Genomic DNA, 27,016 nt, shown 5'->3' with positions numbered 1-27,016 from the left:
AACAACCCAAGCGAGTTCCCTAAAATTGCGGGTAGAGTTGGGTGGGTACATCCACACTGAAGAAATAATGCGGTTTGACACCAATGTAAGGGCCATGACTCCATCATACAGAATCCCAGAATTTGTAGTTTGTTGGGAAACCAGCACCCTTTGGCAGGGAAGGCTAAAGACCTTGTAAAACTACAAATCCCAGGTTTCCATAGGATGGAGCTACAGCAGTTACAGTGGTATCAAAGCACATTATTTCTACAGTGTAGATAACCTCATGTTAAAATAAAAAGCTCTTGTTTTGTTTTTAAATAATGAAGTATTTATCATGTTTATGTTGAGGAGAGAAAACTCAGGAATCCATTTGTCGTCAGGCTTTAAAGCTGCTTTTGAGGCCCGTCTGCAAGGATCCTGACTAAGAAACTTAATTTTTACATTTTTACATTTCCACCCCCAAACTCAATTTTAAAAGCAGAATATGCGGAGCTGAGTACCCTATGGACTGGGTGAGTGGAGGTCCTCCTTTTCCAGGACATGTCCTCCATTTAAACCTTCCTTGGAAGAATTCCAAAATGACCTCCATTTTGAGCCTGACTTGAGAAGCATGAATTTACATTTACAGTATATTGTGTTTCTAGCTTTATATTTTGTCATGTGCTTCATTTTTCTTGGCTGTCCCACATTTTGCAGTGCCTCATCTTCCTTTGGGGTTACGACAATGACATCGGTCACCCTCAACACATATAATATTCAACTCTTACAACTAGGGATACTACTACTAAAAGGGAACTAAAATAATATAAGGCTTGTAAGCCAATCAATTCCTCTCTCCCACCCTAATGATTTTGCAATAAAGAAGGCCAGAAAAATGAAGGTTCAAAGTGCTTTTAAAAAGCACTGTAAATAAGGTTTTTTTAAAACCTAGAAAAATGTTAGAAGCGTTTTCGAGGTTGATTTTTGCCTCTAAACTGTTCTACAGATGCATTGGTCTAAGCGTGACTAAGAAGCATGAATTTTTATTCCTATGAATGTTGTGAGCTTTTATTTGGTCATGTTCTCCCATTTCCTTCAACGTCCTCCATTCTGAGCCTTTGCTATGAGTGCTTTGAGCTTTTATTTCAGAATATCCTCCCTTTCTCTTCAATGTCTTCCATTTTTAGCATTTGAGAGGCATGCATTTCCATTGCTATGAGTGCTTTGAGCTTTTATTTGGTAGCATCCCCCCCCCCCTTTTCCTTCAGTGTCCTCCATTTTGAGCAGGTCTAAGAAGTATGGCTTTCCATTCATTCCTGAGTGTTTTGAGCTTTTATTTGGTCAAGTTCTTTCTTTCCCTTCAGTGTCCTCCATTTTGAGCAGGTCTAAGAAGCAAGAATTGACATTTATATAAGTGTTTTTGATTTTTTTTATGTGGGAACGTCCTCCCTTTTGAGCATTTGAGAGGCATGAATTTCCATTCCTTTGGGTGTTTTGAGCTATTTGGGAATATCCTTTTCCCCCTTCAGTGTCCTCCATTTTGAGCATGCCTCAGAGGCATGAATTCCCATTCTCTATTGAGTGTTTTACATCCTCCCTTTTTCTTCAGTGTCCTCCCTTTTGGCCAGGACTAAGAAGCACTGAATTTACATTTTGAGCCATGACTGAGAAGCATGCATTTACATCTCTATGAGTGTTTTAAGCTTTTATGTGGGAATGCCCTCCTCCACTTTGTTCCAGTGTCCTCCATTTTGAGTCATGACTGAGAAGCATGGGTTTACATCTCCTTTCTCCTCCCTTTTCCTTCTATGTCCTCCAAGGGGAGGGAACCACCATTATTAGTATTGCCACTCCCATCATCCCTGGGCGGCGCCTCTTCGGCTGCCTAAAACCAGGAAATTCAAAAACGAGATCCATTTTGAGAGCCGCCAGGCCTCCTCCTCGTGGAAAAGGAGCCCAAATCATTCAGGGTTTCCATTACTTTAGACCTTTCGACGAAGAGGGGCGCCATTTTAGGCCCTCTTTCTCTCGAATGGACTCGGAGGTAAATCTTGGGGCTCGGCTACGCATGAACCCTCTTTCTCCCTCTCTTTCTCTCTCTGTATTTCAATGTGTTGGCTGCATCCACACTGGGGAAATAAATAACCCGGTTTGGCAGCGCTTTAATTCAAGGCAATGGGATTCTGGGAGTTGGAATTTGTTGTGGGGCCCCAGAATTCCATAGCCTTGCGCCAAAGAATTAAAGCGCTGCCAAACCGGGTTATTTATTCCTCCAGTGTGGATGCAGCCGACTCTGTTAAAGACTCTTGTTTCCAGGAAATCAGCCCATTTCCTTCGCAAAGAGAAAGTTGTTGTTGTTGTTGTTGTTGTTGTTGTTGTGTTTAGCACTGCAGGGATGTGGCAGAAAGTTTCCTCAGAAATGTAATAAATCCAGGACGTGTCCTCCATTTTTATGCTTTCCTGTCCAGGAGGAGTCCCCCCAAACGTCCTCCATTTTGGTCAAGAGCAAGGTGAACAGAGGTCGTCCTCCTTTTTCCAGGTCTTGTCCTCCAATTTCAGCCTTCCCATCCAGGAGGAGCTCTCAAAACGCCCTCCATTTGGAGCAAGACTAAGAACAAGGCAGCCAGAGGTCGTCCTCCCTTTCCAGGATGTGTCCTCCATTTCAGCCTTCAGTTATTATTATTAACATTTATTAATGGAGCGCTGTAAAATTTACACAACGCTTTATTTACATAGTAAGGATCAATAAAATGAAAAAACAAATGAAACCTGTTAAATGGCGCACAATCTAAAACAACTGCATTACAAAATCAAAAACATCTCTAAAATAATACTAACTAATGTACAATGAAGACAAGAAGTTCAGGAGGAGTCGCAAAACGTCCTCCATGTTGTTGAGCATGACTGCAAAGCATGGGTTTACATCGATATAAAGTGTTTTGAGCTTTATATTTTCATGGGTGGGGTTTTTGGGCAAGATTTATTCAGAAGGGGTTTGCCTCTGAGGCTGAGAGAGTGTGACTCCCCCAATGTCACCCATTGAGTTTCCATGGCTGAGCAGGGATTTGAAACCTCCCATAAAAGCTTGTGGAAAGCCCTGAAGACACATCTAACCAAATTAGCTGATATTTTTCAGTTTTATTAGTTACACTTTTATATCCCGCCTTAGGCGTTTTATGGTTCAACAGCACAACAACAACAACCTGCAACACAGCACAGCAATGTTGTTATGTGGTTTTTGTTTTGCTAAAGGCACAAGACACATCCCAAATGTCCTTGGCCTCCATAGAAGTGGAAGGGTTTTCCCTGGCTAATTTCTTACCTTCCTTCTTTTCCCCAGCTTTTATAAAATCACTCAGAAATATAACAGCAGTTTAACTTCTTTCTTGTTGGTGATAACATGATGTGAACAACCTAAAATGGGATGGGGGAGCATTATTGTTGTGTAACACTTTCCAGGGGAATAGTAGCCATGTTAGTTTGTTAACAGCAAAACCTTGTGGCACCTTAAAAAATCAGAAGGTTTCATTTTGTATAAAACTATCCTGGGCTAGCTAAGATCTCCAAGGAAAGGAGAGTTTAAGCCAAATAAAATTGGGGAGCCTTTCAGGGCCACAAGAAAGCTTGTTGTTATTGTCATTGACTTTGGATTATTCTGTTCATTGATGCTACATCTCCCCAGCCACCATTTTAGAAGAGGCATAGTCCTTCTGTGAGATAAGGTTGGCCTACTAAGATGGCACCTTCCCTGCCCTCCTGAATCTCCAGAAGTCACTTTCGATTTTCAAAATTAGCATTGAGCAAAATGTTGCCTGATTAATCAAGGGAAGAAAACTTCTTAATTGTTCAAAGGAGCTTTGCAAAATTTAGATTTTCTAAGCATGTGTAGAAAGTGCAGCCTATACATTTGTCACTTTAAAGCTCTGAAGTCACCTCTTTGTTTCTTGAGCGACGCAGTTCCGTTACATATGCTTACTCAAAAGGAAATTATATTCACTTCCTGAATAAATACTAGTAAACTTTAGTGTTGATTATGAAATTCCAGCGTTAGCCTGATGAGTGAAGAGACTTCATTAGACACTCAAGAAAATCCATTGACTCCACTGAACGCTGATTTGTTAGTACCAGGAAAAGTAACTGTCACTAGATTTGGAGGAACTAGTGACACTTTCAATGTGCGTGATTCCTCATATGCAGTATGTATGTGTGTGGTTTCACCCCTTAAAACTGTTGTACCTGGCCCTGTGTCTAAATTTGTTCTGCCTTTTTGGCCTACTGCCATCACCTTTGTTTTGTAGCATGGCATATACACCTCAATGCACAAAGTTATGAGTCAAAGGGTCCTCTATGTGAGGATTGTAACACTGGGGCTGTATCCACATTGTAGAAATAATCCAGGTTGACACCACTTATGACTGTCATGGCTCAGTGCTATGGAATTCTGGGAGTTGTAATATGTTGTGGCACCAGAGCTCTCTGACAGAGAAGACTAAATGTCTCACAAAACTATAATTCCCAGATTTCTGTAGTATTGAGCCATGACAGTTGTCAACCTGGATTATTTCTACGTTGTGGATGCCACCAAAGTGTAGGAGATAGAATAGGAAAGAGAAGGGTATAGTCCTCTACATGCTGTTGAGACTGCAAATCCTGTCAGCCCTGCACAGTCAGTTGTGAGGATAATAGGAGTTGCAGTCTAATAACTTTTGTAGAACCACATGTTCCCCAACTGTGGTACAGGCTAAGTACAAATTCTTCCCTAAAATACAAGCATACCCCTTCAGAACAAAGCTTCTGCTTGGGATTTTCTGCATCCCGAATCATGATGAGATATAGAGCTCACCTTCAATGTGATGTAATCGGTGAAATACCATTAGAGGTGCCGTGGAAAGGAATGGGAGGATTGTTACGTCATATCATGGGTTTTGTACTGTAATCCTGTGGTCTGATTGCAGAGTATTTCATCACCAAAGGGAAAATACAAAATCCTTAGGTGACAGGGTGGATGGAAACTGGATAATATTTGTTTTTTTAAAAATATGAACGGTGTTTGAAAAAAATTAAAATTGTTCATAGAAAAATGTCCTTGAGTAATAATTAGATTATTTAATATCAGTCTAGTGATGTATTGGGCTTAATGCTAATCTCTCAACTGAATCGTAAAACTAGTTGCTAGCCCCAACAAATAGCAGGATTTATATAAGTGTTGGTTTGCAGTTGATTCAGTGGATCTTCTGTACCTAGGAGTAGTAGCAGGATTTAAGTTTAGATCATTTTCTTCACCAAATACCCTTAGTTAAGAGTTTTTTTATGTAAAAAGGAGAAACAATTGTATTATTCAAATTGTTTACATTACGTATCAAACAGGCGTGGCTTTTTCACCATGTAAAAAAGTCTAGTTTCCCTAATAATTATCTGACTTTAGTTAAATTTATTAGTCTTGGGCCTTTCATTTTGATTTTGTGCTTTGTTTTCTGGACAGGTGAGGATGGAGACTGAGCCAAGGCAGAGTTGAGCAGAAAGAGTAACACTAGAAACACCCTGCTGCTTTAAAGAATTGGCTTAAGCTTTCTTGGTATTAGTCAGAATTTCTGCCCTTCAGATGGATGTTGGAAGCCTTACCAAGGTGGGGAAAAACTGTTGTAGTGATCTTAGATCCTGGGAAAATATTATAGAGGTTGTTGTTGTTGTTAACTGCCTTTAAGGCGACCTTGACATGTGACTCTGTGGATGAGACATATCCAAGACCCCCTTGTCCTTAACTGCTCTGCTCAGGTTCTTCAGGCTCACACTTGTGGCTTCTCTAATTGAATCCACCCTTTTGGCATGTGGTCTTCATCTCTTTCTACTGCCCTCTGCCTTTCCCAGCATCATTGCCTTTTCCAGTGACTGGTGCCTTCTCATGATGTGTTCAAAGTATGTACAACAACCTCAGTTTAGTCATCTTCGCTTCCAGGAAGAGCTCAGGCTTAATCTGTTCTAGAATTCATTTTTTGCTACAAGAATGGAGCTTCTCCATCTGTCCCTTATTGTGTAGCTTATTTGGTTTTTATATTGGCCGTTTGGTGATGTCTGTGTGTAGAGTCTCCTCTCTGGTTGTAGGAAGGTTTTTGCAATGAATAGATGGTTAGCCTTGCAAAACTCTCCTGCTTTATTTCTTGCATTGAGCCAAAATCTCTTCAGTCTTTGATCCTGGTCTGTTTCCTACTTTGCCATTCAACTCACTTATGATTGTCATGCAATCCTATTTTGGTGTGTTGTCAATTTCTTCATGGACTCCATTGTAGAAATTCTCAATTTTTTCTGCTTCTGTGGTTGGTGCATTTACCTGGAGGATGGTGATGTTTATTGACAAATGACTCAGAGAGGCACACAAGATTTACTCTAGAGATGTTGCTGAACTACAACTTCCATCATGCCTTACCATTGGCCAGCCTGACTGAGGCTGAAAGGAAATGAAATCCCATGCCCTGTTGCCAATGTTTGTGTATTATTGCTGTAACCCGCCCGGATTCCTTGTGATTGGGTGGGCTATAAATAAATCATCATCATCATCATTAAAGGACTGATTGCATTTCCTTATCATAATTTGTTCCTTTGAGGAAAAACTTACTCTCATTTCTAAAATCACCCATGATTTATTTGTATTTTTTCTTTATGAAAGTTAATTTCTTATTGCATTTATTTTGTTTCACGGCTCCTTTTTCATAAATTAGGTCATCTCATTTAGTTTTTATTGTTTAGTCAATGGCAGCATTTTCATATGACAGTAAACTATAATGTAGATCTACATACCTGATCTAGCATGGTGTAGTGGTTTAAGTGTTGGACTGTGATTCTGGAGACCAGAATTCAAAACCACACGGCCATAGAAACACCCAGGTGACCTTGGTTAAGTCACATTTCCTCAGCCTTAGAGGAAGGCAAAGGTAAACCCCCTCTGAACAGATCTTGTCAAGAAAAACCCATGCTAGGTTTGCCTCTGGGTCACCGTAAGTCAGAAACTACTTGAAGGCATACAACAACATGCATGAGCAGAAAGGAGCTTATGCAAAACTAAGGAGGAATTGATTGATTGATTGATTGAAAATTTATTTCTATACCGCCGTTCCTGCGATCACGGCGGTTTACAGACAGTACAAATATAATATAATACAGATTAAAAAAAACAATCATCCCAATAAAACACCCCGATTAAAACCAGCATAACTATTAATAAATAAGTGAGTTAGAGTACTCCTTATCTTAGGATGATAGAGATGTGAGGAGGCTCAGTAAAGAAGAAAAAGATGGCTGAGATCCTGCATCAGCAAACATAGCTACAGCAATGGAGTTCTGTCATGGTAGCTATTTCTGCTGATTGTTGTTGATGGGTGCCTTTCTGACTTCTGGTGACCCTAAGGTGAATCTATCATAGAGTTTTCTTGACATGTTTCTTCAGAGAGGGTTTGCCATTGCCATCTTCTGGGGCTGAGAGAGAGTGTGACTTGCCGAAGCTGGGATTTGAACCCTGGTCTCCAAAGTCATAATCCAAAGCTCAAACATCTACACCACTCTGGCTCCCATACCATCCCACAAAAACATACCTCTTAAGACAGGTAGCACCTCAACCAAAAGTGCCACAGATTGAAGTTCTAGGAAGTTACAGTTGCTGCACTCTTCCAGGCATGGGGTGCATTGAGAGAGGCAGCTAGAGAGGTCCCTCTGGTCCTGCCACAAATATTTTGGTGTATTCTGCGACTGACAGAGAGCTGCAGTTGTCATTTCTCAGTACCATGAACAGTTATAAGGTATGCTTTGGGGTCACAGTCATCCATTAATGAACATAAACATGAGTACCAAAAGTCATGAGATTGTAGATCCAGCCAGAGAGCAAGGATGGTGTATTGATTTAAGTATTAGACTGACATTAGGAGACCAGTTCAAATCCCCACTCAGTCATGGAAACCACCTGACTGACCTTGGGCAGGTCACGTCCTCTCAGCCTGAGAGGAAAGCAAGAGCAAACCTCCTCTGAACAAATTCTGCCAAGAAAACCCCATGGTAGGTTTATGTTAGGGTCACCATAAGTCATAAAGGACTCGAAGGCACACAGCATCAACAACAGCATCAACTTTTCTAATATAAACTAATTAGCCTAAAACAGCAAATTGTCATGAGACAATAATCTTATTCTTTTCAGAAGTGGGCCTTAGGAGGGCCCTTCAGATTTGACTTGAAGGCACACAATAACAACTAAGTCAAACTTGTTGTGTGCCTTCAAGTCATTTCCGATTTATGACAATCCCAAAGTGAATTTATAACAGTTTTTTTTCTTGTCAGAATTTATTCATATTTTTTTATTATTTTTTTGCCCTTCTTTTCTTCTGAAATTGAAAGAGTGTGACTTGCTCAGGGGCACCCAATGGGTTTCTGAGTGAGGATTGGAAACCTGGTCACCCAGCATCCTAGGCCAACACTTTGGAACTGACCAGTTTGCATAGAGATTTACTACCAGTCTTTTATTTTCTGGCATAGTTTTGTATCTCACCCTTCTTCCAGCATCACAGGAAGGCAACAGAAAAATCATAAGATATCCATGAGACTCATTGTTGTGTAGTGGTTTGCCTGTTTGACTAGGATTCTGAAGACCTGTGTTTGAATCTGCTGTCATCTATAAAAACCATCTAGGTGACCTTGGACAAAACACAGTCTCTCAGCCTCAGAGAAAGGGAAGGGAACACTCCCTCCAAAGAAATCTGCTCAAGAAAAGCCCTGTGATAGGTTCATCTTGTGTAGCCTAAATACTCTAAAGGCACCAGATCTCCTCTCATCTTGAAAGCCAAGCAGGTTAGTACTTAGACGAGAGACCTTCAATGAATTGCAGGTGCTGTAGCCCATATATCAGAGGAAGGAACTGGCAAACCCACCTCTGAGTAATTCTTGCATAAGAAAACCCTATTAAATTCATGGGGCTGCTATAAGTTGACAAGCTACTTGAAGGCACATATACACACATAGAGGTTCGCCTTATGGTTGCCATAAGGCAAAAATGACTTGAAGGCATACAAGAACAACAGAGTAAAACTATAAATGCCCTTAAGGTCACAATAGTAAAATTTAAAAAACAATAAAAAAATCAGTGATAAACCTTTCCAGGATTGCAAAGTGCCTTCTCTTGCCTTTTCATAGGCAAGTGAAGGCCTTTAAACACTAAAATGGTTTCATAATTCAGGTACCATATTATTTGGGAGTGCACAACCCCTGGAGGTCCTCATGTACATTTTGGGAGATCTCCCAGATTCTGGTGCCCAGGAGTCATTTGTGCAATAAAAAATACGTAAGATGGTTCTTGAGCAGCAAGCTCAGATCAATATACTATAAGTGAACCCTGTATATTACAGAAAAATGTTATTCATCTTTAATCTGTGCTTGTATACCCTAATCTAATGTTCTAGCGAATTTTAGATTAAGGTACAGGATTTTGAAGCTTGCATTTATTAGCATTAGATGCCTTCATATATTTATTTATTTTTTATCAAAAAGGTGGCATTCAAACATTTTTGTAAAATGATACAGACACTCAGTCCCAGCTCTTTTTTCTGTGCAGTGAGGGAGGTCATGGAAGAGAGAGGGAGGGGAGAGGGAGAGAGTTCACCATTGTGGTATCTGTACTTTTAAATTCAATTGCTATAATCTTATCGTGAACAAAGTGGGAGCTTAGACTGTTTCAGTAGTTCTAATTGTAACTCATAAAAGTTACTTACTGTTTTGGACTCCAGGTCTATTTGGGCTGGGGCATTCTTAAAGTTGTCCTGCAAGTAACATTTTCAAGTTCTGTTTCTAAGCATAGCTCAGCACCCACATGAACATATGTGTCCTCACAGATGGAAGATTGCAGACGTGAACAACACCTTTGGCTTTTCTAGATCAAGCTTGAATTCTCCCTGGAAGCCAAGATGATTAAACTGACCACATCATGAGAAGGCATGAATCATTGGAAAAGATAATAATGCTAGGAAAGGTAGAAGGCAGCAGAAAGAGAAGACTGCATGCTAGATGGATAGACTCAATCAGGGAGGTTAAGGGGATGAATCTACAAGATCTAAGGAAAGCAGTAGATGGTAGGGCGGCCTGAATATGTCTCATGCACAGGGTTGCCATAGGTTGAGGATTCAGGGGCGGCTAACAACAACAACAATCCTCTTCCTTCACTTGTTTGAGTCTCTGCTGAATTGTTTACCTTCTAATTTGTTACTGTTATGTCCTTTCAAGTGGACTCTGACTTATGATGACCCTGACATTCATAGGCTTTCATTGCAAGATTTATTCAGAGTTTGCCATTCCCTTCTTCTTGAGAGAGTGTAACTTCCCCAAGGTTGCCCAATGGGTTTCCATGGCTGAGTGGGAATTTGAACCATTGTCTCCCAAAGTCCTAATCCAATATTTAAACCACAGTATCATGGTGGCTCTTAACTTCTGTTTAGCTTGGACAAAATAATTTACCTCACACTAACAGCTTCTTTTTAAGCCAATTCAGGAGTACAGAGGATATGTTCCTGATTTTAACATTTCCAATACTTGTTCATGTGTATATGTGTTTATCATAGTTTTTTGGACTATATAGCTCCCTCATGTTTCCAGCTAGTATGCTATAAGGGACCTAAATGCCTTAAAGGCAATGAATCTTGGAAACTAAGTAAGGTCAGTCCTGGTCAGTACTTAGTTGAGAGAACATCAGTGAATCCCAGGTGCTGTAGGCTAAATTCAGAGGAACCAACCAGCAAAATGACCTCTAAGTATTCCCTGCCTAAAAACACTATGAAATTCATGGGGTCGCCATAAGTCAGCAGACAACTTAATACACATATACATGTATTCACTACCACAGAATATGCTAGGGACTTCTGGGAGTTGTAGTGCAAAAAATTGCTGTTCCCAATTCTTGATTTTTTCCCCACACCAGCATGTTTGTTGTTTTTCAGTCATTTCATCTCTCTCTGCTTTTAGGAATCTTAGTGTCTAAGAAAAGCAGCCATCATGGAAGAAGATAACACTATGAAGTTTCACCAGCAGCTTCTGGCAATTGATGACAATCTTGGAAAGGAAGATGTGGATGCCCTGAAATTTCTTTGCAGTGATTTTATCTCCTTAAAGAAGCTGGAAACAGTGGAGTCAGCACAGGATATTTTCCAGCTCCTCATGAAAAAGAACTTTTTAAATAAAGAGGATACTTTTCTCCTAGCAGAACTTCTTTACAGGATTAAGTGTATTTTCCTACTTCAAAAAATTGGCTACACCAAAGAGGAGGTTCAAGACAAACTGCCTCTGAGAGGGATGGTCTCTGAGTATCGGTGAGTCTTGTAGACATGAAGATTCCTTCTGTCTGAAAAACAGGAATTGATAGTCTGCCTTCCTTCAGATGCACATCAAAACATTTTTCCTGTTTGATTCAGATGGGGAACTATTGACTCTGGATGTTTTGGCCTGCAACTCCCAACAGATTCAACTAGTATGACTAATGCTAAGGGGATGTTGGAGTTGGAGTTCAAAACAACTGGAAGACCCAAGGCTCCCTACCTCTGACCTGGGGGAAGACTGGGTCCTATGTTTGAATAAGTTACATCAGAGCTTCCATTCCATTACTGTGAAGGTTTGTGATATGTAGGATGCTAAAGGGAGAATATATGCTCCATACTTGTATAATAATATCTGGCTCACCTTATCTGATTTTTCACACAGACAGATGCTGTATGAAATATCTGAGGGGCTCACTGAGGAAGATGTGAAGAACGCCATGTTCCTTTTGAGGGACCATATTCCAAAGAAGCAGTCTACTACAGTGAGTGAAGTACAAAGACTATATAATAAAAGAAATCCAGAGTATTCGCTAGCAAAAACAAACAGTGATTATACATTGATGTTGGTAGTAGACTATAAGTAAAAGAAGGGGGCAAGATAAAATATGAGATACATCCGCTGATGGTGATGCTAATAAATATCACCACTACCAATAAAAAGTCTGAGGTGATGTGATTCTTCTCTGCTGTACTACTCAGGTATGCTAATTGTGGAATAACCCACAACATGAGGTGGTGGTTCGGCATGTAAGAAAAATTAACTGTTATGCAACAGTGGCATATGAATGAAGGTCTTCAGACAAATATTTGCTGTGTGGGATATAGATATTCTAGCCAGGGTTGGTTGATCAGCTGTGGTGATATTAAAGTAAAATTCTTCTGGGCATGGTTGTATGTAATTTTGCTATGTGATGGGGTTATGGTAAAGTGGCAATGAGAAATAAAAGAATTCCAAGGGGATTGCAGTGCCATGGCTTGACTGTTGCTTGTACCCCATTCACACAAATGGTCACTTCTAAAAGGGAAAGAAGGGAGGATTACCTTAAGGGGACTTCTCTGCAATAGTTTAGGGGAGGGTGAGAGAACCTTTAGTCCTCTAGGTGTTTTTGGACTCCGTTTCCCTTCAGCCTTTACTACTATTTCTCAACATCTGGAGGAAAACAGTCTTGGTTTACTCAGTCCTGGTTTAGGGGGTGGACTTGGACAGTCTCTTTAGGTAATTCTGTCTGTAGGAGATACAACAGGTATACTTGCAGTGCTTCAAAAGACTGTGACCACTAGATCATATTCTGGCTAAAATGTTATATGAAATATATTCCCTGTATATATAAAATACATTTAAAACCTTCATAAAAATTACATGTAAACATTCAACATGTAAACATGAGATGTTTAGCCTCAGTTAGCTTTAACTAAAAGCCAGGAAGCTAACATAAAGAAGAGCCCCATTCCATCCTGGAAGACAAAGAGCCCTCCTCCAACCAGCATCTTGAGGGGGAGAGAGGCCTTGCAATTTTTTTTTAATTGTATTGCAATTTTAATGTACACCGCTATGATCAATGCGGAATAGCGGTCTATAAATAAATATTATTATTATTATTATTATTATTATTATTATTATTATTATTATTATTATTATCCATGTAATGATGATCCAGAGTCAGACCTCTGATGTCCATCACAGGGTTTCACTAACTTTATGTGGGCAGTGGCCATATTCATGCAGCACCTCTGAATGGCCACAAAACCAGAGAAGATCTCAGTAGAGTTTTTTTGGAGTCCAAATTCAATGTTTCTGAAAAGAGTATCTTTGCAGATTGTGTTGGAGTTTTAGAAATACTTTTGTCATTTCCATTAATTAAGGTACAGAGGAAGTATATTAGGCCTTTTGACTCCTGTGAATGGTTTCCAAAGACAGGGCAAGATTTGCTGACTCAGGCTGCATCTACACTGCAGAATTAATGCAGTTTGATACCACTTTAACTGCTATGTCTCAATTCTGGGATTGGAGTTTGGTGAGATATTTAGCCTACTCTTCCAGAAAGCTCTAGTGCCACAACAAACTACAGATACAAGGATCCCATAGGATGGAACCATGACAGTTAAAGCATTGTCAAACTACATTAATTTTGCAGTCTGGCAGCAGCATCCAATATTGATGGAGGTATAAACAAGGACTAGACATTACATTTACTTTCTCTCTTAGTCTGCTTTAGAATTGCTGACTTCCCTGGAGAAACAAGACCTTTTAGCAGAAACTAAGACAGATAAACTAGAAATAATCTGTGAGAAAATATCACCTGATCTCCTGAAGAAAGTGGAGAGATACAAGCAGAGAACAGGTATATGATTTTGAGTACATCATCTTGTATCATATTCACTGAAATGAAAATAATTCCACTCATTTTAATATGCTGGCTCTCAGTCTTTAGTACTCCAGATGTTTTGGACGTAATCTCTCAGAATCTGTTACCGTTGGCCATGCGGGTAGAGACCTCTGGGTGCTGCAGTACAAAGCAACTGGAGGATCAAAAGCTGAGAACACCTACCTTAATGTTTGTCTGTACACCACATTCTCTGCTCTTGATTTAAACCATACAATATCCTCCTTTCTGTAGCATACCAGGAGTGGGTGAATTATGGCAAGGCCTTTTTTTTTTTTAAGGACAGAAAAAGTTCTTTTTTAAAAAATGAAATGGTTTCAGTCAAGCTTTCTCCCCTGCCCCATTTTTTTTAATCACCCGGAGTATGGTGAGAATAAAACTGAGTACAGTTGTCCCTCCCTTTTGTGAACTTGGGAGTTTGCGGTCTTGCTCTTTGTGGGGAGGGACAAAATGGTGGTGTGCACCTTGGGCATGCACGCCATTATTTTCAGTGGGACTCGAATATTTGCAAATTGCCATTTTTGTGGGTGGGGAGTCTGGAACAGATCCCCCCATGAATTGGGAGGGGCTACTGTATTAAGTGTGAACTCATCAGTGAGCTCCCATACTGAGCTTCTTTCAAGGATCCCCTATTCTCACTCTCCAGTTGCTTAAATTGTTCTCTTTGGACTGATTTGTTCTTGACTGATTTTGTTGCCCATTGTTTGGGAATTGGTTTTAATGTTAATTTTAGGGGGGGGGGAGTGGGAATATGGAATCTAGTGTACTTTTATCTACCGTTTCTGTGCCTTTGATTTTATTGTTTTCTCTTTTTATATGCTGTTACCCGCCTTGATCCAACACAGGGAGAGGCAGGTTATAAATAATAATAATAATTATTATTATTATTAATGAAAAAATTATACTTTACTTTTTCAAATATCAGAAATGGGCGTTTTTACATTGAATGCTAACATTTGGCATGAAACAGAAGCAAATTCTAGACTATACTGAAGCATGGCTAGGAAACCTCTGACTTTCTCAGTGAACCAGTTTGATCATCTGGAGTTCCCCTAAAGGACTGTCCCCATGATGTCATCCTTTGGTGACTTCCCAGTCTTTTAAACTTTGTTTCTCAATTTTGAAAGGTTGGAATCCTTTTCCTAAGTCTTAATCAGTGACAGTGAGAACATTGAGCCAAAATATATTCCTTGGCTTTGACCCTGCCCACTTCTGGAATGTAGATGTCTCCGAAATTGAGGTTGGCCTTTGTCTACAAAAAGATGGGGAACTCACAACTACATGGTACAGGCAGCTTTTCCAGGGATCTTGAGGGAATTCCTCAGAGCTGCTGAATGTGTTGCTGCCACAGTGGTGGCAAAGGCCGTGGGAGGGTTTTTTTTTTCTTTTAAAGGAAGACACTCCCTCCACATATATCTTGTTTACTAGTGGAATTCTTTTCAGTAGTATCAGAGGGAAAGTGGGGGTGGGAGGTTGTTACTGCTGCTTTTCATAACTTAGTGCTTAAAATTTATTCTGTATATTATTTTATTGCACTGGTATTAAAGTGGTGGTGTATGGACAGTTGTATGGTTCACAATGCATCAGCTGCAAGTTTCTGAAGAATCACAGAAGGAAAGAAATGTAGCCAAATCATAATGCAATTATGGTACCAGTCCCTAGCCCACTGAGAAATAGTTGCTGGTGCCCCGCTTGTGACAGCTTCAAAAACACTGGTTTACAGAGCAGTCCTATCCATTTTTACTTGTAAATAAAAACTCTTGGATTCAGTGAGGCATACCACCAACTAAGGGTGTAACATTGCAGCCCTATCAAATCTTCATGTGTGTATGTGCCTTCATGATGCCTGTTGATTTAGGTGATCCCATGAATTTTGTAGGGTTTGCTTAGGCAAGGAATACTCAGAGGTGGTTTTGCCAGTTGCTCAGTGTTTTGGGATCATGTATTTTAATTATTCTGTTAGGACATATTAAATATACCTTTACCTTAGCATAAGGAATGTAAAATTCTCAAATCTCATTTATTGTCTATTGTCTTGTAATCCTCAGCATCACACCCTTCTCATCCTGGATTTCAAGAATCATCTTTCTGGGTATGTTAGCAGGAAACTTTTTCTATTGGTTTGGTTTGGTTTGTAATCCCTATTTGATATTCTTTTCTAATTTTGTGTGATTTAGGGCCGAAACAGACGGCTTCAAGCCGCCCCTGCCCAAAATGCCATGGGACCACAGGCACCTTCTGCCGCTGGCCCAAATTGGAGTGGAAAAGATCTGCTCCTTTTGGGGCTGGGTTTGGGCGCCCTGGTAGCAGCATCAGTATGGCTTCTGCATGGCCTGGGGGCCTGTGTTGTCTAATGGCCATGCCCCCAAGCTGCACAGAAGCTGGCTTTTTAAGGGACTGTTCAACCATGATTCCAAACATTATGGGAGGGGGCTCTTATTAATTGGCAATATGTTGTTAACTGAGGTATGCCTGTCTAATTAATTGTAATTATATTCCCCATGTAATTTTGTAGTTGAAATTTTTGAACTGAAACATTTTCCTTTCCTCTTTCTCAAAAGAAGCTAAAACTTTTTCTGTTACATCAAAAAACAAATACCTGAATGCCACAGTTGGTTATCCTGTGATACATAATACATTCCCCTCCCGTTTACCATGCTGTCATCTTAGCACTCACAGTATAGCACAAGCCTGCACCTGACAGTGTAATTCTCCATCTTACCCCATTTAGTGAAACCGCATCCTTGTAATTATAAAAGTAAGTAAATGTTACTGTTATAGCACAAAAGAAGCAAGATTATCCCTTGGCAGGTTCCAGTTGAAAGTTACACCTTTGTTATAAAATAATGAGTTAAGTAATGATTTGTGATTACTTACTTTCAAGCCCTCTTAATTTCATTGCAACAGAAAAACAAAACAAAACATTTGAACTATTCCAGTGACATACAGGCATAATTAATTAAAAATATTATGATCATATTTATTATGATAAAATAATATTACCAATTTCACGATTAAAAAAATACCAGCCTCGGGTAAAAACCACAGTCTAAATTTCTTGAACCACAGTCACCACAAGGCTGCAATAAAAAAAAACCACTCACTGGATCACCCCGCTCCTGTGGCAGATAGTAAAACCTTCATATGGGCCATTATACATGAAATCTAAAGGAATACAATCCTTTAAAATGCGAAAACAAGTTTTAAAACGGTAACAGGGTGCTGGAAAGAGTATGTTGCTATTTGTCCCTCTTTGGGAAAGTCAGGGCACCATCACAGAAAAGGCCCTGTTTTTAATGCACTTATAATGTATTCCATCTGAGGAAAGGGCACTTCTTAAATCAAAGGCATGCTGGTAGCAATCCTACAGATACACGAGACCCAAGCAGGTAGTCTTCTGGGCTCTGTAAGATTACTTCTTCATCAACATCTTTTTAGCACTGGAACCTGAATTTCTGATTATTTTAACAAGATTTTCCTTCAGATGTTTTGCTTCTTTTGATTTTAGCACATTACTGAGCCCATTGTTGTTCTGAGAACCTTGACTCAAAAAATATACAGGGAAATAAGAAAAACAACCCACAGATTTTAGTTACAATCCTCAAATTTGACCTTGATTCATGGGTGAGGGAGAAGTTTGAAAATGGGACTAACTAAAGTCCAAATTGTACAAAATGACAATGTACTGTAGTCCACACTGCATTTTCTAATCTGTCAGTTGTTTTATGTTTTACATCCCAAGCATATGTAGGGTTGAATATATGTGTGTGTTTTCCTTCATTGAAAAAGCACCAGTGTGCCTTTGATCTAAACAAAGACGTTCTCTCCTGGATTTTGCTCTCCTTTGAGCTGCTTTGTCTGGAACTGTAGATGCTCCTTCAAATGATATGTTGATTTTGTTTTAGCAGAAGCTAAACTTAGCTGCTTTATGAATTTGCTGCAAGATGCTTGCCTACCCAACCTGTCCCATCCAACTTTCCCTTTCAGGAAGCAGAAATTATTTTATCAAGATGTGTGAAGGTATAGGGATTCAGTTTTTCAAATCCATTATGTACAAATCATGAAAAATGTGAATACTCCATTTTGGGAAGCATAACTACAGTATGTAGGAAACATATACAGATTAATACAGTGTGCCCTTCTTTTATGTGGGGGATCCGTTCCGGGCACCCCCACATAGAAGAAAAAGGGCGTATGCTTGAGTCCCGTTACAAGTAATGGGGCTTGTGCTCATGGCGGCATGGTGTGGTGGCAGTGTGCACACACCACTGTTTTTTCTGGCACACAGCACCGCTTCCTCCAACATATAATGCACACGTGTATGACGCGGGCGCACTGTACTGTGATGGTGAGATAAATGAAAGTGAAATAGAAAGATGGAAATAATGATCTAAAAATACTGTACTATAAAGTGTTTGTGATCTGATATTCATGTTGACCACCTTACTCTTTTGGCCAAAGCTTTACATAGAATATTTACAAGTGAAATCTTACCCCAGTTTAAACCACTTTAGATTGTAATCCTGTATATATTTAATTGGGAGTAAGTTCAATTGAACTCAATGGGATATACTTCTGAGTAGGCAGGCATAAGATTACACTGTTAAGATACCTATCTCTTTTCCCCCCCTCAAACAGGAATCTTCTGTTGGATACCCACCTAAGAAAAGTGGTAAGTTTTTGTTGTTGAAAGCAGTGGGCTGCAGTATTCTGATTTCCTTAATTTCCCTATATAGGCACATGTTTTGGCTAACAAAGTTCTTGTGGCTTGGTCCCAGGGTCATTAAGCTTCTTTATAAAAGATTTAAGTAAAGAGCAGTATTGGTGTGCTTTATCTCTGTATAGGATAGGAGATTCCCTCTCCCATAAGAGAGCTTCACAGTGCCAGTGCCCATTGCTATTGTGATTTAGTGGCCAGGAAAGGATGTGGAGTGCCTGAGTAGCAGCCAGACACTGTGTGCAGAGAGGTGGCATAAAAGACACTTTGGGTATCTATGCTTATGTTATGCTCTGTAGCATCATGTAGGATTGTGACTTGCTTTAAACTGACACTGAGGGTGCATGTACACTATAGCTATAATGCAGTTTTGATACCACTTTAATGCCATGGCTCCATCCTACAGAATCCTAGGATTTGTAGTTTTGTGAGGTAACAACTCTCTTTGACAGAGAAAGCTAAAGACCTGGTAAACTACACATCCTAGTATTCCATAGGATCGAGTTGCAGCACTTAAAGTGGTGTCAAACTGCATTGTTTCTACAGAGTAGATGCACGCTGAGAGCCATTTGAGCATCAGACTATGACCCTAGATACTAGGATTTGATTCCCTGCTCAGCCATGAAATCCCACTGGGTGATCTTGAATGAGTCATACACTCTCAGAGGTTCGTCTTAAGGTTGCCATAAGTTGGAAAATGACAGGACACAACAACAAAGATGCACCCTAAGAGGGGTTTTTGTTTTCTTTTGTTTTTTACTACTGCATCTGAAATTGCAGCTTTCTTGATCAACCTTTCTGGTGCACAGAGTTGCTCTTTCCTCTCAAATCCACACACAGTATTTTATAAGGGAGGCCTCTTCGGGGTGTTGTGCAGGGAAAGGAACTTGTAGTCAGACACAGTTAATAGGGACTGCTCCTAGAAAGATACCAGTGGTAATCACATGGAATTATTTACTCTGGTGGCTCTGTTTGGCAAATACACGCAGCAAGAAAAAACCAGAATAAACTAGGAATAAGCAAGGATTTGGGGATGGAGGAAAAACATTTTTAACAAAAGCTCAAATTGTGGCTTCAGATTCAGATTTGTTAACCTGAAGTAAATATTAGTTTTTTGGGGTTTGACTGTTCAGACCAATCCCATCCAGGCTAAAGAAACCATGGCTTAGTGTTATGTGCAAACATGGACAATATCTGGTTTAAGGCCTCTTGTTAAGGCAGACGGTGAAATTTAAGAAGTATATGATGGCATCAGGTAATGTTCCTTTTCTTTCAAAGCAGATTCTTACACTGAAGAACTTGGGAGCCTGAGGTGGCACAATCAAACTTTGCATTCTTTACCAGTGAATCAAGGTCTGTTATGAGATTTTTGTTGTGGGTGCTGGCTTTTATTATTTTATTAAGATATTTAGTTGAAAAACAAAAACTACTTGAAAGCAGAATGAAGGGCACATGAGAATGTGGAAAGAGAGGTACACCTCTCAAGTATTCCTCTTTGTGAGGAGTGTCCTGTATTGGCAAAATACTGACCAAGCAAAGTCACTTTCATTCTATGTTCAGGGAACAAGAGGAAGGATAGAAATGTGATGTCTTCTGGTACATACCACAAGCGAGGAAGTAAAAGATGCTCTGATTTTTTTTCCTGTTCAGAGCCAGTGTGGTCACAGCACATGGCTTTGTTTCCTCCTTATCAGAAATTATGGGCCCACTGCACAAGAATGGTTTGATGTTAAAGGAGCTGTGTTGGTTTCTGCTGCCAGGAATGGTGGAGCTCTGCTTCCCGGTTCTTTTCAGGTTCACAGCATGCGGGCGTGATATGTCTTCTCCCAGCAGATATGTCTTCTCCCAGGCTTTATAAAAAGCCTTCTTGTTTAAATGTTTTGGGTGCCTTAGGCTAATGGCATGAGTAGTCAGTATGCCTGGTGGTTTTGGCTTGTTTGTGTTTTTGTTTTTGTTTTTTGCCTTGTCAACAAAGCAGTAGTGGAGTAGGACAAATGTACACCTTTTGAGGTGTCACAACTGTCTTATAATTTTCTTTAAATGTTGCCTTTTTAAAGCTCAAACTATGAAGCTTACAAGGTAAAAAGAAATACAATTAGAAACATATGCAGTGAAAATGAACAGAAGGTAGAGATTAAAATAGCAACTAACTGTCTAGAATTCAAACAATTTAAACAATCATTTAAAAGCTTAGAATTGAGAGACATAGCCATGTTAATCTGGGAAATCAGTATGCAAGCAGATCTGAGGAAGTAGGCTCAAGTCTACAAAAGTTTATACTACCAACTTCTATCTTTCAGTTAGTCTCAAAGTATACAAGATCCCTTTGCATATTAAAAGTGTAGAATAAAAGAAGTATAGCAGATGAGGAAAAGTCCTTTTTGTGTAAAACAATCAGTTTCCAAAAGCCTGCTGAAAAAAGGACAGTAATGAAGGAGCCAGCTTATCATCCCTAAAAAGGGAATCCCAGAGTCTGGGGGCATACACCAAGAAGACTCTGCCTTGTTTTCCCATTTTTGCCTGGTCAGGATTAGGAGAAGTGCTTCCTTCAAAGATTTCCTTCAGAAGATAGTCCTTCAAATGGTACTTTGAATCGTGCCCTAGACTGTTAGCCAGTGTAGTAAGGGAGCGTCTTATAACCAGCTCTCATTAACTATTTGATTTCCGCTCTTTGGGCCAGATGAAGTTTTTGGACATTCTTCAACGGCAGTAATCCAGTCAGGATGTAACCAAGGCATGTGTCATTGTGGCCAGATCAAGTGTATCTGGATATTGGGGCAGCTGGCTGAGTAGTTTTAATTCTGTAAATGTACTCGCAGCTTTCTTCCTTCTTTCCTCCATGCTGGCTTTGAAGGCTGATAGAGGGGAACAGGCATGTGTGCTGTATTGTCTGTTGGTTGTTTTCTTTTTAATGTTTTTGTTTTTAACTGATTTTAATTTTATTACTTACATTTTTAACTTTTGAATGACCTTAATTTTTAGCTGTGTCTATTTTAACTGTTGTAAACTACTTTGAATCTCAATCTGAAAAAGAAGTATGAATAAAAATCACAGTGGTTACAGAGTAAATGTCACAATTTTTAAGATTTTATTTTGTTTTTCAAAATCCCATTTTCTCCATAATATCCTCCTATTTAAACTGTGAAGTCAGTAGCCATTTTCATTTATTTGGTCAAACTCCTGTTTGCAAAAGGCCTCTGGCACTGAGCAAGGCAGCTGCCTGCCAGTTAGTAATTGAAAGTATGTGTTGCTTTGGAATATTTTATTGAAGGGCTGTATATTTGAGGAAAGAAAAATAAAGTGAATGATTTTACCATTTTATGAAATTACTGGCTGTTACTATTGCCTAAAAATTATGGGGATATTCTAATAAACATAAATTGTAAAGTGTAAATAAAAATGTAAACACAGGTAATATAAATCATGATTTCTAAAATACCTATATGTTTGCCATTGCTTTCCAGATGTCAGAGCAGGAAATGCCTCTGGCCCCTCAGAACTCCACTTGCCCCGGCCTATGGGAGATGATAAATCAAAAAGCTCTGCCAAGGTTTGTCATCTTCTGAATAATAATAATAATAATAATAATAATAGATTTCTTTCCACCTCTCCTCAAGGTGGGTCACAACATATTAAAATACAAAGCACAATTAAAAAGAAAACACATAAAGCTAACAGTTGAAATACAATGTTAAAGTACACTCATAAAATTTCCTGAACATCCTAATATAAATGAGTAGTACTTTGCCTTACATTTGGCTTAAACTCTGTTTAATTTAGTAAACTTTGTTGTGGCTGGTATTCTTAACATTGAAATATCCCTTTTCAACTTCATGGCATTCATCTCCTTTATTTGTTGTAGCACAAATCATGGCTTGCTACCATCAGAGTTGGAAAGGGGTCTTCTATTCTGTGCACAGATCTCCAGTTCTGGCTTTTTATTGCCAGAGATATTTTGAGTGAGATGGCTTTCTGCTGTTCACCAAAAGGATCCCTCAAAAAAAAAAAAAAAAAGGATGTGAGTTGGTTGCATAGGTTAGTGCTGCTCAGCTGTATCTCAGGATGGAGCAGTGAAGAGCCAGTGGATGAAAGGAACTGAGGAAAGAGCGGGAACACCAGGGGCTTTATAAGGGTGGGCGGGAGCTATCGCCAAAAGGTTGCAAACTAAGTTTTGCCTATTGATTCCAGAAATTTCCTAGTTTTGTGCACAGCTGCAGATATAACCCATTTGTGTGTATTCGCAAATGGCCACTCGAAGAAATAGTTACAGATAAGCAACATGTTTTTACATGTAGTCTAATGTTCTCTCCACCTTCCTATTTATTCCACAGACATCAGATTGCTATAAAATGGATGGGCCGCACAGGGGCTATTGCCTCATTTTTAATAATATCAATTTTGAAGGAGGCCTCACCCGGCGGACTGGATCTCAGAAAGATGCCTGTAAGTAACTTGGTTAATCTGGATAGGCTTGCCTTTGGGTATCTTGTCTCTCTTTATTACTTGAACTTATCATTAAAGTGCTTTGCATATTCAGGGCAAGGAAAATAATTGTTAACCTGCAGAATTTCTGTGGTTTTGGGCTATGAAAACATGTGTCTCTAGAACAGGTGTTTAGTTTTCTTCTGGTCTACCTGAGAGAGAACCTTACCTAGTCTATGGGCTTAAAAATAAAATTCAAATAGGAACAGCTTGTTCAGCAAAAGGTGTGTCATCAGCCTTGATTATTTTTTTCTTCCCTCTCAGGGCTGGATATTTTTGTTGAAGATAAAAAGGAAAGATTTGGCCTTAGCCTTGTGAAAAGGAGGAGGCTGTTTATTTCAGTTAGTTTTCCTCTAGACTGGAATGAGCTTGGATGGTCAAGCAAGCTAAAGATATTTTGTTGCGCTCAGCGTATGGAATGCTCTCTCTCTCTCTCTCTTACTGGAACTAGAGCAAAGGTGGGGAAAGTTTGAGCCTCATACATCACCACTCCATTGCTGCCCACCCCCACCAAAGTGCAAAGAGTTTTCCATTTTTGCTTTTAAAAAAGATCAGTCTCACAGACCCTATAGCAATTTTGCCATATTTTGACTTCCCTCCCAGGCTGTTGTAGTACCAGAAAAAACCTTTAAGGTAAAATGGAAGGCCGCCTCTGAGCTTAAAATACTTGGAAGGAGGCTAAAAAACCTAATGATATTTCCTATGGGTTTAAAGGTGAGCCCCATGCATGAAGGGGTTGAGCTTTGGAAAAGGTAAATAGTTGGGGGCATACAAAATCTGTAAAACTCATTTATTCTATTTTATACAGAAAACTGGCAGGACCTTTTTTAAATATAGATTTTGCATAAATTGGTATGCTTGTCTTGTTGTATTTTACTATTAACTCTTCATATTTTTTTCCTCATTTCCCCCCTCCTCTCTTTTAACAGTGAGACTGGAAAATGTATTTACATGGCTTGGGTTAGAAGTGAAAAAGTATGATGATAAGACTTCAGTAGAAATGGAAAATATTTTGAAGGATTGGCAATCTTCTGAAAGCTGGAAAGACAAGGATTGCCTGGTTTGTTGCATTCTGTCTCATGGTGAATCTGGAAAAATTTATGGGACTGATGCATGTTTAATTTCAATCCGGACCATCATGTCCTACTTCACAGCCAAACGGTGTCTGCAACTAGCAAAAAAGCCCAAGCTGTTTTTCATCCAGGCATGTCAAGGGGAAAAGACACAACAACCAGTTTACCTTGAAACAGATACCAACAATCGTGCTAACCTTGGAGCAGATGCACAGTCTTCAGGTTTTTCCTCTTCGCAGTTGATGACTTTAAGTATACCTCACGAAGCAGACTTTCTCCTTGGCATGGCCACTGTGGATGGTTACCTCTCTTTCAGGCATATTCATCAAGGCACGTGGTACATTCAGGCTCTGTGTGACAAGCTTCAGGCCTTGGTGCCAAGGTAATTCTTATGGTATCTATCAGCCTTTGCATTGCTTAAACTTAACATTTTTAATATCATATCAAATGTGCATTCATAACTGGTTAGTACAACTACAAGTCAAGTATCCCTTACCTGGAATTCTGAAATCTGAAATATTCCAAAATCAAGTATTGTCTACATGGGTGGCTCAGATAGTGCCACCTTTGCTTTCTGATTGGTTGAGTGTACACAAACTTTATTTCATGCACAAAATTATTTTTAAAAATATTATGTATAAACTTAACCTTCAGGTTGTGTGTATAAGGTGTATACGAAACATAAATGAATTTCATGCTTAGACTTGGCTCCCATCTCCAAGATATCTCATTAGGTATATGCAAATACTCCAAAATCTGAAATCCAAAACACCTCGTCCAAAGCATTTTTGATAAGGGAGACTCAACCTGTAGTAGCTTATTTTAACAGTCTTCACATCAGCTCTTTGTATTATAAAGGGTGGAATCCAGTGAGTTCTTTCTGCTGATGGAATAGCTTTGGTCAGTATAACATTTCCCTTTCCCTCCATAGACCATCCATACCCCTGCAAAATTGACTTGTAGGTGAGTTGAGGACACTCCAGAGCAGATTTGGGGGCATGGTGGAGGAGGAGAACAAAAACTTGCCACATGAATGAATTTCTGCTAGTACGATTTTCAATTCCATTAGATACATTTCTTTATTTAATACTCTTCATCCATCTCATCCAGATTTCAAGGCAGTCTATAACCAATTATCTCATTAAACACTGCCAGATAAAATCTGTCTCGGAAAGCAAATTAAAAACAATTTTGTCTTGTGCTGAAAATATAGTAATTGGCTGAACCAGTTGAGGGAGCCTAACTGGGGTGCCACATTGACGAAAGCTCTTTCCTTCATAATATAGCATTCTTCCAGTACAGGAGGCACCTGTACATAGGCCTCATTAGAGGACTTTGAACCCTGAGCAGGTGATCTGAGAGAAGAAAAAAAAAGCATGGCACTGCCAAAAAAAGGCATGGCACAGCCATTCTATCATCATGCTATAACATTTATCACTAGCATAGATGACTTTAAACGTAAAATGATTGGGCAAAGAAATGGTGAACAGGATGGCAGTTATCCCTGCCAATGGAATCACAAGACAAGTATATTACTTGGTGGTGAGCAACAGCAACTGGAATGGCTGTCATCTTTGACATTCCATTTGTTTGTTGTTCCAAAAGTCATCAGACCTCTGAAAAACAGTGCACAACTAGATGGTTCTTGAGTGGGGATCTGGCAAGGCACTCTCTGGCATCTTTAAAGAACACTACTTTGCATAGCTTCTGGCTTATGCGGAAGCTGCCAGTAGGTTGGGAGAATGGCGTGTGCGCCTATGGCACACATGCATGGCCGCACAGCATGCACAAGCTTCATTGTATGTAATGGGGCTTGAGCATACGCACTTTTTGCCTTACGCAGGGGGGATCCGGAGCATCCCCCCCCATAAGGCAAGGACAGACTATATTTACTTTACTGGTTCTCCTCCCCCCCCCCCCCCCCCCAATTGCTAAGTGCAGTGGGCTTCACAGATAAGATTCCTTCGTTCCACTTTTGAAATATAAATCACCTCTGTTCAACTAGGATCATGCCATTGGGGAAGCAAGTTTGGAATCCAAAGTTCAATATAATGTTGCACAAGGGGACTTCAGCTAGTTTTTGGGTGCTACATGGCCATGATAGGAAATCCATTCTGCCCGCACTTTTTGTTCTGCTAGTGAATTGCCAGCACTGGATATAAATCCAAGACCATTCTAAAGAACAATATTTAGGTTGAGGGCCATAACTCTTAATATGTGGTGTTTGTTCATAATTCAGTACTACTGTGAATACAAAATTATAACAATACATGTTAATGATGTTTGTTTTTCAACTCTTTCCTTTCAGGGGTGAAGATATCTTGTCCATCCTTACAGAAGTCAATGCTGATGTAAGCAAACGTGCAGACGCTCAAGGGCAAAAGAAACAGATGCCACAGCCAGCATACACCCTCAGGAAAAAACTGATATTTCCCGTGCCTAAATAGAACCCCCCCCCCCCCCAACCATTGCAGCCACTGTAGGATTTTTTGAGTGACAGCCAATAAGGTGGCTTGCTGCAGTTCAAGATATGATGGGGTTTGATTCTGGTGATACAAAAAAATGAACAGTACATCTCTCATGTATTAGCATGCTTTGAAGGTACTTTTCACCTTGCACTAACTGCTCAGCTGTCAGCAAGATTTTTTTTTCTTTAAGTCAACTAAGTTACAGCCAACTGTGTTTGCTGTGAATCATGTCCCACCTGCTTAAGCTTACGAATTTTCTTAGAGTTTTACTTAGTTTCATAGTACTTAATAGAGACAAGCCTCTCTCACACTGGTTATGGCTTCTGCAATGAACTTCCACCTGAAAATACATCTTGGAAACATCAGTTGCTAAGCACCGCCAGAGGGAGGGAGAGCATCACTTTTGCATCCTGACTGTGAGCTTCCAAAATGCACCAGCTTGGCCCAGGGTCCCAACAGAATCCTGAATGAAATGACGTGTTTTTGCCACTGCCAAGACCACCACAGAAGGATCATTGAACATTAGGTGGCCTCTAGACTGCCTTAATAAATACTTTGTTTCTGAGAAAAAAGCAATAGGAATGCCTTCATT

At 39.7% G+C, this 27,016-nt stretch overlaps 1 protein-coding gene across 1 annotated transcript; it reads left to right on the top strand.

Annotated features, from left to right (window-relative positions):
- Positions 1–1,855: 1,855 nt before the first annotated feature.
- On the top strand, positions 1,856–27,000 carry LOC149313602 (caspase-10-like). Its single transcript, XM_089519417.1, has 12 exons — positions 1,856–2,005; positions 5,444–5,587; positions 10,951–11,294; positions 11,683–11,782; positions 13,507–13,642; positions 15,733–15,776; positions 18,323–18,356; positions 19,680–19,754; positions 21,866–21,951; positions 22,733–22,844; positions 23,813–24,338; positions 26,265–27,000. Exons 3-12 carry the CDS (start codon positions 10,981–10,983, stop codon positions 26,401–26,403), a joined length of 1,566 nt encoding a protein of 521 aa, XP_089375543.1. The 5' UTR covers positions 1,856–2,005; positions 5,444–5,587; positions 10,951–10,980; the 3' UTR covers positions 26,404–27,000.
- Positions 27,001–27,016: the final 16 nt, after the last annotated feature.

The sequence above is a fragment of the Sceloporus occidentalis genome, unplaced genomic scaffold (genome assembly GCF_023333645.1).
Source record: "Sceloporus occidentalis isolate IW3139 unplaced genomic scaffold, rSceOcc1.0.p SCAF_4, whole genome shotgun sequence".
NCBI lineage: Eukaryota > Metazoa > Chordata > Lepidosauria > Squamata > Phrynosomatidae > Sceloporus > Sceloporus occidentalis.
The sequence above is the reverse complement of the archived record's forward strand: the minus strand, read 5'-3'. Positions and strand labels throughout refer to the sequence as shown.

Coding starts and splice junctions, on each gene's coding strand:
- LOC149313602 (XM_089519417.1), top strand. CDS start 10,981: ATGGAAGAAGATAACACTATGAAGTTTCACCAGCAGCTTCTGGCAATT. Junction 11,295..11,682: donor GGGATGGTCTCTGAGTATCG/GTGAGTCTTGTA, acceptor TTTTTCACACAG/ACAGATGCTGTATGAAATAT. Junction 11,783..13,506: donor CAAAGAAGCAGTCTACTACA/GTGAGTGAAGTA, acceptor TTTCTCTCTTAG/TCTGCTTTAGAATTGCTGAC.